The following is a 13,082-nucleotide window of genomic DNA, read 5'->3' as shown; positions in this document are numbered from 1 at the left end:
ACTGCAGTGTCTCCCTGTAGTGCTGTCTCACAGTACGGACATTGCAATTTATTGCCCCGGCCACATCTGCAGTCCTCATGCCTCCTTGCAGCGCAGGGACCCTGGGAACTTCCTTTTGGTGTTTTTCAGAGTCAGAAGAAAGGCCTCTTCAGTGTCCTAAGTTTTCATAACTGTGACCTTAGTTGCCTACCGTCTGTAAGCTGTTAGTGTCTTAAAGACCGTTCCACAGGTGCATGTTCATTAATTGTTTATGGTTCATTGAACAAGCATGGGAAACAGTGTTTAACTCCTTCACAATTAAGATCTGTGAAGTTATTTGGATTTTTACGAATTCTCTTTGAAAGACAGGGTCCTGAAAAAGGGGCGTTTCTTTTTTTGCTGAGTATATATAATTATATATAATATCTCAGTACTAGTCAAAAGTTTGGACACATTCTCATTCAAGGGTTTTTCTTTATTTTTGCTGCGTTCTACATTGTATTATAATAATAATGAAGACATCAACTATGAAATAACACATGGAATCATGTAGGAACCACAAAAGTGTTAAACAAATCTAAATATATTTGAGATTCTTCAAAGTAGCCACCCTTTGCTTTGATGACGGCTTTTCACACTCTTGGCATTCTCTAGACCAACTTCACGTGGAATAACTTTCCAACAGTCCTGAAGGAGTTTCCACATATGCTGTGCACTTGTTGACTGCTTTTCCTTCACTCTGCGGTCCAACTCATCCCAACCATATCAATTGGGTCTCTCACATACTACATGATCCCATATGTGTTATTTCATAGCTTTGATGTCTTCACTATTATTCTACAATGTAGAAAATAGTACAAATAAAGGAACTCTTGAATGAGTAGGTGTGTCCAAACTTTTGTGTGTGTGTGATATATTTTTTTTAATGTTATTTTAAGAATATTTGTTTAATCTTTTTTTGGGAAGGGGCAACAATTTATCAGTGTGGCTGTTTTAGCCACGCTACACTGCCACCCAGTTCACTGGCCTATTGGGTTTGACCCTGTCAGATCAGAGCTTTACTGGTTGGCTCGGTCTACTAAGGCTGGCATGGGATGCATGTGCTGAGATCTTATGGGACAATTACAAGTTGATAGCTTTCTGTTAGCGGTTTTTGTTCTACGCCATTGATGTCCTATAAGTAAGCCACTAGTCTGACATTGTGTTATATAGTTACATGTGACACACTGATTGGCGCTAGTGGGGCCAGTGTGTAGTGACACACATGGATCAAAACCATCACCAGTGCCATCTAGGCTACATTCATATCTTTTGATGCTGTGTGTAATCGCTGAATCCCTCTCACACACTCCATTCCGCCATCTGTTGCAGTGAGAGACTGGATATGTACAGACAGTTTACCGTTCCACCTGACAGTTCACTGTGTATTGGACAATACTCTTATGCCTCCCTTTCCTTGCCGCCTCTCCTTCATGATCAATGATGAGTGAATGGATTGGATATGGTAGATTTCCACCTTTTTATAGCTCTCACCTGTCAAAAGGATGCATTTCTAAAGACAGACATTTTTACATTTTGCAGACGCTTTTATCCACAGCGACACACAGGAAGGAGCAATTGGGGTTAAGTTGACTCAGGGATTTGAACCAGCAGCTTTTTGGTTACCGGCCGAACGCTCTTAACCACTCGCCTACCTGCCACAGCCTGTTGTTTTGAGTCTATCTCGCCAGTCATGTCCGATCAGTGATGAGATGAAGTTGCCTGGCTACCCAGACTCCTTGCTTCAGCCAAACGCTATGCCACGCCCATGGACGTACCTCCCCAATCTTTCACCGAATGTGAACACATTCCGGGCCGTCTGATTGGTCCAGAAACCGATTGGTAGAGCCAGAACACGTGCATAAAGTGCCGGTTTCAAAATTTGTCATTAGCTTTGATAATCTGATTGGTTAGAGACGATTCAATCGCTGATGTTTTGTACAATGCCCCTCATCACCACAAACGACTTCACTAAAGTATGTAGTGAACGACGGAGCAGCTGAAGAATTTAGTGTGAGTCGTCAGGCTAGAGATAAAGTGAGATGGCAATAGGAAAGGATGTGTTCTGGAAGAGAATAAGGCCTGGTCGTATTTACGATTAGCCATATGGAAGCAGACAGGACAAAAAAAGGACATTCCTGCCCAATAAGAAGCGCTTGCTTTCGTTTGCAAAACGTTTTGCACTAAGGAATACAACTCAAGTTGTTTAGTGAGAGCCAATGATTTATGGGCAGGGCAGCCGTCTGTAATGGCTGTGCCTGTTAACTGGACCCACATGGTAGTCCTAAAACCTTCTGACTGCAGGGCCTCCCCTTTCCTGTCCTCTCCTTCCCACTGCCCATCAATGCTGCAGTGCCACCATGTACTGTATATTCAACAGCTGCATGGGCTACACACAGGCTTTCAGAGAAACAGCACCTTTACGCTCTATAAAAAAACAACAACAAAAGGCTTCAGATTATGAGGTAGGCAATACTAGGCATCAATGAGGAGCACTCTACCAGTGTCAACCCCCCTCAGCTCTCTCCCTCCCCCTCATGTTGAGCGGGAGTGGATGGAAACATTGAGTACCTTCAGCACATTTTTCACATTCCCCTATGGGGGTCTCAGCCCCCTTACACACACACACACATCTCACCTGGTGGTAAACTCAGTAGCACGGTAGGGGTTCAGTGAAGCGAATGTTACTCAGAATATTGCCAATGAATATACAGTACCCCAAATGTATACTGTACATTTGAAGAAAAACACATCATAAAATGTATTAACCTTTCTCTTCACTCCCTGTTTTTCTGCTGCTCTGCTATTTCTTTCTCTCCTCTCACGCTCTCCCTCTCTCTCGCAGAAGTGTGTGTGTGTGTGGGGAGCAGTGAGGATGACGGAGTACAAGTTGGTGGTGGTGGGGGCAGGAGGTGTGGGGAAGAGTGCACTCACCATCCAGCTTATCCAGAACCACTTTGTGGATGAATACGACCCCACCATAGAGGTATGTGTACGTATGTGTCCAGAGCTTCTGTCCACATCTGCAGCTGATCACTGGGTGATGTCATGCGGATGTGGCCCCTCCCCTCTCCTGGTCTACAGTGAACGGATAGAGTAACCTAGTGTGACTCCGCTGGCTCGTTGGAGAGACCACTGTTCACTATGGCTGTGACGATCGCAGTATTTTAAAAAATTAAATAAAAACACGAAGCAGACTACTTTTTGGTATTTTTAAAATCTGCTGTATGTAAAATAGTGTGTGATAGCTTGGAAAATAAATAAACGTGACTCTGGATGACAACATGTTGTTTCTAACATTAGGGATGTTTTCCTAAAACCACTTTGTGTTTTGTTTCCTTGCCATGACACTAAGGGGTATTGCATTACTGGTATTGTCCCGTCCCTGCTGTTCACTACAAAAAAAACTCATGAACAAATATGCCACTCACTATCAATTCAATTCTCCATTTATTTCTTATTTCTTTACTACACCGCTACTCCTACTGTCATTCCCCTCTGTTCACTATAAGAGAGGGAGAGAGAGAGTCTGTCTGATTTCTCCACTACCCTCTCTCTCTCCCCCTTTCTCTCTCTCTCATTCTCACCACGCCTGCCTCTGGCCAGACAATGTCTTTTTTGTGTGTGTGCATTCCTGTCCCCTATGCACTAGCACACAAAGGCCCTGCACCACATGTTTGTGTCTGTGTGTTGGGACGCTAAGCATCTGCCCTGCTACTCTGCCCTTTTGATACCACTACCTCTTCCCTGGCCAGTCACACAGCATAGGGGTTTAGCGTATATATCAACCTGTGTGTGTGTGTGTGAAACTAGGTCCCAGGCTCATGCTTCAGGCATATTTGAGATACGTGTGTAAATTGTTAGTTATTATATTGAACACGCATATTTTCTATTATGTTAATTTATTCAATAATGGAATTTATTTGCAAATAATTTGCAAAACCAATCAGATTTTGACAGAAATATGGCTGAGACGCTAAGAAAATTTAAGGAGATGGGGTACAAAAATGGTCAGATTAATAACGCAATTGAGAAAATTCAAAACAAATCGAGACATGATCTTTTTCAATGACAGTCTCGCAAAAAGAAGTATTCTTGCATTCTATCTACCCACTATTCAAAGTGCTTTGAACAAATTAAAGGAATCGTTCAAACATTCTAAGATCTGATGACAGTATCGGTATTCTCGCGGGGCTCAGAGATCAATTCGGTGCAGGAACTTGACTCACCAAGTTGCGGCCCGCTTTTTTGGGAAGTGAACCAATCGATTTTGTCCCTACGTTATATCGGGATCGAACATGTCACCCTTCCTAGGAGAGGGGGTGATCTCGACAATTTATTGTTAAAACGAGAGGCTGCCTGGATCTTTAATTTAAAGACCCTTGCTCCTCAAGGTCTCAACGTAGACTTGAAGTGTGATCTGAAGCCCATGTTGTGATTATTGGAATTTTGTTATTTTTTTGTGTTTCCTATGTAGCTAAATTGTATCTGTGATCGTATGCTATCCATTCATGTGTTTTTTTAATGTTATTTTTATATCTGAGAATTAACCAATGATATCAGTCCACAACCGGCCATGATTACAGATACCTGTGTGTGTCCTGTGACACTATATAAACATGTGACCTGCAGTGTTTGTCTTTATACCATGATGAAGACAGGTTGTCTGTCAACGTTGGTTATTAAATTATTGCATCTGAGCTCCTAGAGTGTGCAGCTCTCCAGATTACAGCCATCTGAAACCTAACAAGGTGGCAGGTAGCCTAGCAGTTAATAAGAGCGTTGGGCCAGTAACTGAACGGTCGCTGGTTCAAATCACCGAGCCAACTAGATAAAAAATCTGTCTGTGCCCTTGAGCAAGGCACTTAACCCTAATTGCTCCTGTGCACACTTGGTTAAAGAATACGTAGGCAGCCTGTCTGTAGCAGTGTAACTGGAGGATGTCCCTCCCCCTGTTTTAGGACTCGTACAGGAAGCAGGTGGTGATTGACGGGGAGACGTGTCTGCTGGACATCCTGGACACTGCAGGTCAGGAGGAGTACAGCGCCATGAGGGACCAGTACATGAGGACAGGGGAGGGCTTCCTCTGTGTCTTCGCCATCAACAACACCAAGTCCTTCGAGGACATCCACCAGTACAGGTGTGTGTGTGAGTGTGTGAGTGTGTGTGTGTGTGTGTGTGTGTGTGTGTGTGGACAAAGGGTTATACAAAGCTATAAAAAAAAAAGCTTAGCCTGTGACTGAGGGGATTACAGCACGCTGTCAATTAAATCGATCCTGACTCAATTGGACCAGAGAGAGCAGTGTTAATTTCCTCAACAACCCTTTTCCTGACTAAAACTGACGATAGAGAGATGAGATGCCCTTGAAAAATGCGAACTATGACAATTTTAATTGATAAATGTGACAATTCCACTTGAGACTCGATTTCACATGAAGCTCCTTTTCATGTTTTTTTCCAATCTTAAGTGTTGCAGCAAATGCGAGTTGCGGTAGGTTTTTTCATCATTCATGCTATTTTTTAAATATTAGGAGTACAGTAATACCAGGTCCTCCCCTAATACTATCCCTGCACCATTGAGAGCATCCTGACTGGTTGCGTCATAGCCTGGTACGGGAATTGCTCCGTCCACGACCATCCAGTAGGTGATGAAGACTGGTCAGTACATCACTGTGACTGGGCTCCCACCCATCCAGGACATCTACTTGAAACGGTGCCCGAGGAAGGCATGCTGCATCATCAAGGACCCCACATACCCCAGCCACGAGCTGTTATCTTACCGTGGGGCAGACGATATCAGAGCATGAGGTCTGATACCAACAGGCTCAGACATTTTCTATCTACAAGCCAACAGACTGCTGAACAATTGAACTGGACTGACCACCTGTTCTGATTCTTTGCACCTTAGCACACATGCACACACTCACACAGATAGATATACACACACATCCATCTATCTATTCATCCATCTATACATACAGTTGAAGTCGGAAGTTGACATACACCTTAGCCAAGTACATTTCAACTCAGTTTTTCATAAATCCTGCCATTTTAATCGTAGTAAAAATTCCCTATCTTAGGTCAGTTAGGATCACCACTTTATTTTAAGACTGTGAAATGTCAGAATAATAGTAGAGAGAATGATTTACTTCAGCTTTTATTTCTTTCATCACATTCCCAGTGGGTCAGAAGTTTACATACACTCAATTCGTATTGAGTAGCATTGCCTTTGAAATATTTAACTTGGGTCAAACATTTTGGGTAGCCTTCCACAAGCTACCCACAATAAGTTGGGAGAATTTTGGCCCATTCCTCCTGACAGAGCTGGTGTAACTGAGTCAGGTGTGTAGGCCTCCTTGCTCGCACACGCTTTTTCAGTTCTGCTCATATATCTTCTGTAGGATTGAGGTCAGGGCTTTGTGATGGCCACTCCAATACCTTGACTTTGTTGTCCTTAAGCCATTTTGCCACAACTTTGGAAGTATGCTTGGGGTCATTGTCCATTTGGAAGACCTATTTGCGACCAAGCTTTAACTTCCTGACTGATGTCTTGAGATGTTGCTTCAATATATCCACTTAATTTTCCTACCTCATGAGGCCATCTATTTTGTGAAGTGCACCAGTCCCTACCGCAGCAAAGCACCCCCACAGCATGATGCTGCCACCCCCGTAATTCACGGTTGGGATTGTGTTCTTCGGCTTGCAAGCCTCCCCCTTTTCCCTCCAAACATAACAATGGTCAATTATGGCCAAACGGTTCTATTTTTGTTTCATCAGACCAGAGGACATTTCTCCAAAAATGACGATCTTTGTCCCCATGTGCAGTTGCAAACCATAGTCTGGCTTTTTTTATGGCGGTTTTGGAGCAGTGGCTTCTTGCTGAGCGCCCTTTCAAGTTATGTCGATATAGGACTCGTTTTACTGTGGATATAGATACGTTTGTACCTGTTTCCTCCAGCGTCTTCACAAGGTCCTTTGCTGTTTTTCTGGCGATTGATTTGCACTTTTCGCATAAAAAACGCGTCTCCTTCCTGAGCGGTATGACGGCTGCGTGGTCCTATGGTGTTTATACTTGCGTACTATTGTTTGTACAGATGAACGTGGTACCTTCAGGCATTTGGAAATTGCTCCCAAGGGTGAACTAGTCTTGTGGAGGTCTACAATTTTTTTCTGTGGTCTTGGCTGATTTCTTTTGATTTTCCCATGATGTCAAGCGAAGAGGCACTGAGTTTGAAGGTAGGCCTTGAAATACATCCACAGGTACACCTCCAATTGACTCAAATGATGTCAATTAGCCTATCAGAAGTTTCTAAAACCATGACATAATTTTCTGGAATTTTCCAAGCTGTTTAAATGCACAGTCAACTTAGTGTATGTGAACTTCTGACCCACTGGAATTATAAGTGAAATAATCTGTCTGTTAACAATTGTTGGAAATATTACTTGTGTCATGCATAAAGTAGATGTCCTAACCGACTTGCCAAAACGATAGTTTGTTAACCTTTCTAGCGCAGGCGTTCCGCTAGCGGAACCCCTCAACAACATTTAGCTGAAAAGGCAGCACACGACATTCAAAAATATTTTTTACAAATATGTAACTTTCACACATTAACAAGTCAAATACAGCAAATGAAAGAGAATTCTTGTTAATCTACCCATTGTGTACGATTTCAAAAAGGCTTTACAGCGAAAGCACAACATGATTATGTTAGGTCAGTCACAAAAACACACAGCCATTTTTCCAGCCAAAGATAGGAGTCACAAAAAGCAGAAATATAGATACAATTAATCACTAACCTTTGATCTTCATCAGATGACACTCCTAGGACATCATGTTACACAATACATGTATGTTTTGTTCGATAATTTGCATATTTGTATCCAAAAATCTCAGTTTACATTGGCGCTTTACATGCAATAATGTTTTGATTCCAAAACATCTGGTGATTTTGCAGATAGCCACATCAAATCCCAGAAATACTCATAATAAACATTGATACAAGTGTTATTCACAGAATTAATGATAGACTTCTCCTTAATGCAACCACTGTGTCAGATTTTTTTTTAAACAATCTGAGTACGGCGCTCAGAGCCCAATCCAGCCAAAAATATCCGCCATATTGGAGTCAACAGAAGTTAGAAATAACATTATAAATATTCACTTACCTTTGATCTTCATCAGAATGCACTCACAGGAATCCCAGTTCAACAATAAATGACTGATTTGTTCCAAATAGCCACTTGTTGTTAGCGTGTTCAGCCCAGTAATCCATCTTCATGAGGCGCGAGCACTACGTCCAGACAAAACTCAAAGTTCAGTTACAGGTTGTAGAAACATGTCAAACGATGTATGGAATCCATCTTCAGGATGTTTTTAACATAAAACTTAGAAACTGTAGAACTGTAGAAAAGCACTGGAGCAAGAGCTAACTCTGTCGGGACCGCGCGTCACGAGCCCGAGACACTCTGCCAGACACCTGACTCATTCAGCTCCCATTCCCCCATCCTTTATAGCAGAAGCCTGAAACAAGTTTCTAAAGATGGTTGACATCTAGTGGAAGCCTTAGGAAGTGCAACTTGACCCCATAGACACTGTGTATTCGGTAGGCCAAGCTTTGAAAAACTACAAACCTCAGATTTCCCACTTCCTGGTTGGATTGTTCTCAGGTTTTCGCCTGCCATATGAGTTTCAGGGTGGAATATTCTAATCATTCATATGAACATATAAATCTCATTAACAATCCACCCGTAATGACTAAATAATACACACTGATACCTCATATACAATCTGGAAACTTAAAGGGTATCTAAGATTAATTCAAACCAATACATGTATGTACTTTCGATATTCATCGGTTGAATAATGTTGAAGTTGGTGATCTAGAAAGAGACCCCAGTTCCCAACTTACAATTTAGTGTTGGGTGACCATTCAAAACTTAGTTTTCTAGTCGGAGCTCGTTTTTTCCCAAGTTCTCAGTTGTCTTGAACTAATTTCAGTCAGATTTCTCAGTTCCGAATTTTCCAGTTGTTTTGAGCGCGGCAGAAATCATGCTGGATTGACAGTTGTTTTTATAATTTTAAGTTTGGAAAAGAGACCCTCAAACCCAGAATTGGGACCACACACCCACTCCACTGAATAGCAGGCTAGTGATTGCTTTGCAATGCTTGCAGTTGGCTACTGATGACTTCCAAACAATTCATTGTCGAATTTGCGATTTACAACTTGTTGTGTAATGTTTATGGCGATGAGCACCGGGAACGTTTTATCTAGAATTTCTCTTCGTTATTTCACTTCATATGACAAGGATTAAAAGGATTTGCCAGTAGATTGTCGACTTGATTCATGATGACCACTAGCTAAGATTTTGAAAGTATGATGTTGACATAAGTCCAATCAAAGCTACTGTTCAAATAAAATGATTTGACATTTTATCTGCGGCCAGTGACCTCGAAACTTCTTGGATGGGAACTTCTAATGTAACTCTATGGCAGCACCAATGGAGCTTGAATTTTTGAGCTCTACCCTTTTGATTTGGCAGTGACGTAGTGTCCCCATGAGTGACAGAACACTGAGCCACTCACGGCACAACTAGAGAACATTACCAACCCCATACGCTCCGTATTTTCCGCTGGATGCCCCACCACCACAGAAAGCACTGAGAGGCTGAAACACCCGCATTTTAGAGCTGCCTTACACAAGAAAGCAAAAAAGAAACTGTTTGTGGCTTTATTAACTCTTTTTTTTACACACATTATTTGTAATCTGATATGTGACTTGTATTAATGCTAAAATAACATGCAAAACAGGCAACCCAAAACCCCAACTGCCCTGAATGACGGGTCGCCACTGCTAACAGCACATTTGTCTCCCCCCTGTTCTTTCTACTCCTGACAACCTGGTGTGCCAGGTGCCAAAGCTGTCAGTTAACACCACATCACTGTCTAAAGATGGACGGACACTCAATGCTGTAATAATGCTCCCCATCCTAGATCCCGGGCCAGAATGCAGGATGACTGCGGAGTTACACTGGTCAAGTTATTTAAAGATGTATTGTTCATGTGATAGCCAGAGAGAGGGTGCAGTTCGTTCAGCTATGGGATTGGTAAAGCGTGCCTGTTGCCCACCATTTGGCCTGCACTATATAGGGAATCGACAAGGCCAAAGCGCTATGCAGTCACTGATCTACAAATCACACCAAACGGACCATAGATCGGTGTTGGTGGGTTTGCATTGGCTATTGTGTGTACTACTAGGTGATGAAGGTAAATCAAGGGGGTAATTATATAGATCTGACCCATTACCCTCGGTCTCCTCACACGGTCACACAATCATCTGACTGGCTGTTTTAGTGGTGAGCTCATGTTCCCTGCCTTTCCCGTCCATCTCCATAGACATTGAGCATGCGCATCCCAGGTTGTCTTTATTTTCACAGCACGACCGTGGATAAAGACAGCCTGGAATGCCACCACAACTCCTCCACCTGGTGTTAGCTGTCCTGCCTGTGACTGTGCTGAGTTACGGACACAGAGAGGTGGATAGATCTGACCCACTCCGCTCACACTCCCTCCCCTGGCCTGCTAGCTGGATGGCTGCTGGAGAGATGAGGTCATACTGTTTGCTGCCCACCTGCCTGCTGTCCACCTCCCTCCAGTGCTGCACAGCCAGGCCTGCTCCTCTGGGTCATAGAGCCCCTTGTTTGTCTGACTGGTGATGTTTATGGAGGGAAGGAGAGGGAGGTAGGATCCTATACAGAAGGGTGAAAGGACCCACGAACACTGAGCTCCTTCATTGGGAATTGATTATGGCAACTTTACATAATGCATTAGTTGTGGAAATACTTTGCCAGTCGCATAGTGTTTGCCTAGAGGGCGGCAGGTAGCCTAGCGATTGAGCGTTAAGCCAGTAACCGAATGGTCGCTCGTTCGAATCCTACATGAAAAATCTATCAACGTGCCCTTATTCCTCCTGTAAGTCGCTCTGTATAAGAGGTTCTGCTAAATGACAAAAAAATGTACGTAAAATGTTTACAGTCACCATGACGAGGTTCTCCATGGCTGCAAGTGCATACCACTCTACTACAAGGTATTGCCATTACACCAGTAATTCTACTGGTAGTTCTTCTGGTATACGGTTTATGTAATGTGGAGTACTGTCCTAATTCCTGTAAACGAAGGTTAAAAGAGAAACCAATTAGACCAAGTAAGGAACTGACCAGTGTCTTTCTGTCCTCCTGTAGAGAACAGATCAAGCGTGTGAAGGACTCTGACGACGTACCGATGGTGCTGGTGGGTAATAAATGTGACCTCCCGGCTTGTACCGTGGACACGCGGCAAGCCCAGGAACTGGCCCGCAGCTATGGAATTCCCTACATTGAGACCTCGGCCAAGACACGACAGGTACACTTCCACACACATTGTCTCGTTTCGACCATTGCACATTTTCTATGTGATTGCCGTTTCCATGGTGATACCGATCCGACATTGAAAAGCTCAAGATTTGAGATTTAATTTATTTGAATTTATTTTCATAACTGCTCAAACAAATATAGAGAAAAGTCATGTTGATGGCCATGTTTACGAGCTTGGTAATATGTAATGCCCACTTTGAAGATTGATGTAGTTCTGAAGGTGTATGTGTGTTTGCAGGGGGTAGAGGATGCCTTCTACACACTAGTCAGAGAGATCAGGCAACACAAGCTGAGGAAGCTCAACCCTCCTGACGAGAGCGGGCAGGACTGCATGAGCTGCCGCTGTGTGGTGTCTTGATGGAGGTCGGTCATAGACTCAGCCCATTACCAACTTTATCGCAAGCAGGGATGGGCACAAATGACAAAATACAGTTACATTACAAAATACAAGTATTATGATTTGATTTTGTGTCTGATTTAAAATGCATGCATTTTAAAATAGTAAAATACATTTGCAAGTAGCCAGCCCGTACAGCAATAACATTCTCAGTAAAAGTTACAGAAATGTTTTACTCGCTATGACTGATATTTATTTTTATTTCACCTTTATTTAACCAGGTAGGCCAGTTGAGAACAAGTTCTCATTTACAACTGCGACCTTGCCAAGATAAAAGCAAAGCAGTGTGACACAAACAACAGAGTTACACATAAACAAGTGTACAGTCAATAACAGAGAAGATCTATGTACTGTGTGTGCAAATGTAGAAGAGTAGGGAGGTAGGCAATAAATAGGCCATAGAGGTGAAAATAATTACAATTTAGCATTAATACTGGAGTGATAGATGTGTAGATGATGATGTGCAAGTAGAGATACTGGGGTGCAAAGGAGCAAGCGGGTAAGTAATAATATGGCGATGAGGTAGCCGGGTGTGCTATTTACAGATTGGCTGTGTTCAAGTACAGTGATCTGTAAGCTGCTCAGACAGCTGATGCTTAAAGTTAGAGAGGGAGATATAAGACTCAAGCTTCAGAGATTTTTGCCATTTGTTTCAGTCATTAGCATTAGAGAACTGGAAGGAAAGGCGGCCAAAGGAAGTGTTGGCTTTGGGGATGACCAGTGCAATATACCTGCTGGAGTGCGTGCTACGGGTGGATGTTGCTATGGTGACCAGTGAGCTGAGATGTGGCTGAGCTTTACCTAGCAAAGATTTATAGATGACCTGGAGCCAGTGGGTTTGGCGATGGATATGTAGTGAGGGCCAGCCAACGAGAACATACAGATTGCAGTGGTGGGTAGTATATGGGGTTTTGGTGACAAATGGATGGCACTATGATAGACTGCATCCAATTTGCTGAGTAGAGTGTTGGGGTCTATTTTGTAAATGACGTCTCCGAAGTCAAGGATCGGTAGGATAGTCAGTTTTACGAGGGCATGTTTGGCGACATGAGTGAAGGAGGCTTAGTTGTGAAATAGGAAGCCGATTCTAGATTTAATTTTGGATTAGAGATGTGAGTCTGGAAGGAGAGTTTACAGTCTAACCAGACACCTAGGTATTTGTAGCTGTCCACATATTCTAGGTCAGTTGTTATTGTTTATCTACCTTAGTTGAACACACTTGACTGTAAGTCACTGTGGTTAAGAATTTCTGGTAAAT

At 42.9% G+C, this 13,082-nt stretch overlaps 1 protein-coding gene across 1 annotated transcript in view; it reads left to right on the top strand.

The window, feature by feature from the left end:
- The window catches only part of LOC115109509 (GTPase HRas-like), a 39,212-nt gene that overhangs the window by 22,249 nt on the left and 3,881 nt on the right, over window positions 1-13,082 (top strand). The window contains exons 2-5 of the mRNA XM_029634464.2: window positions 2,864-3,004; window positions 4,980-5,158; window positions 11,257-11,416; window positions 11,666-11,790. Of these exons, the coding sequence (XP_029490324.1) occupies window positions 2,894-3,004; window positions 4,980-5,158; window positions 11,257-11,416; window positions 11,666-11,785 (570 nt within the window). The 5' untranslated portion in view covers window positions 2,864-2,893 and the 3' untranslated portion in view covers window positions 11,786-11,790. The remainder of the gene's footprint in view (window positions 1-2,863; window positions 3,005-4,979; window positions 5,159-11,256; window positions 11,417-11,665; window positions 11,791-13,082) is intronic.

Source organism: Oncorhynchus nerka, linkage group LG25 (genome assembly GCF_034236695.1).
Source record: "Oncorhynchus nerka isolate Pitt River linkage group LG25, Oner_Uvic_2.0, whole genome shotgun sequence".
Classification (NCBI taxonomy): Eukaryota; Metazoa; Chordata; class Actinopteri; order Salmoniformes; family Salmonidae; genus Oncorhynchus; species Oncorhynchus nerka.
This window is presented reverse-complemented; position numbering and strand designations above follow the sequence as displayed.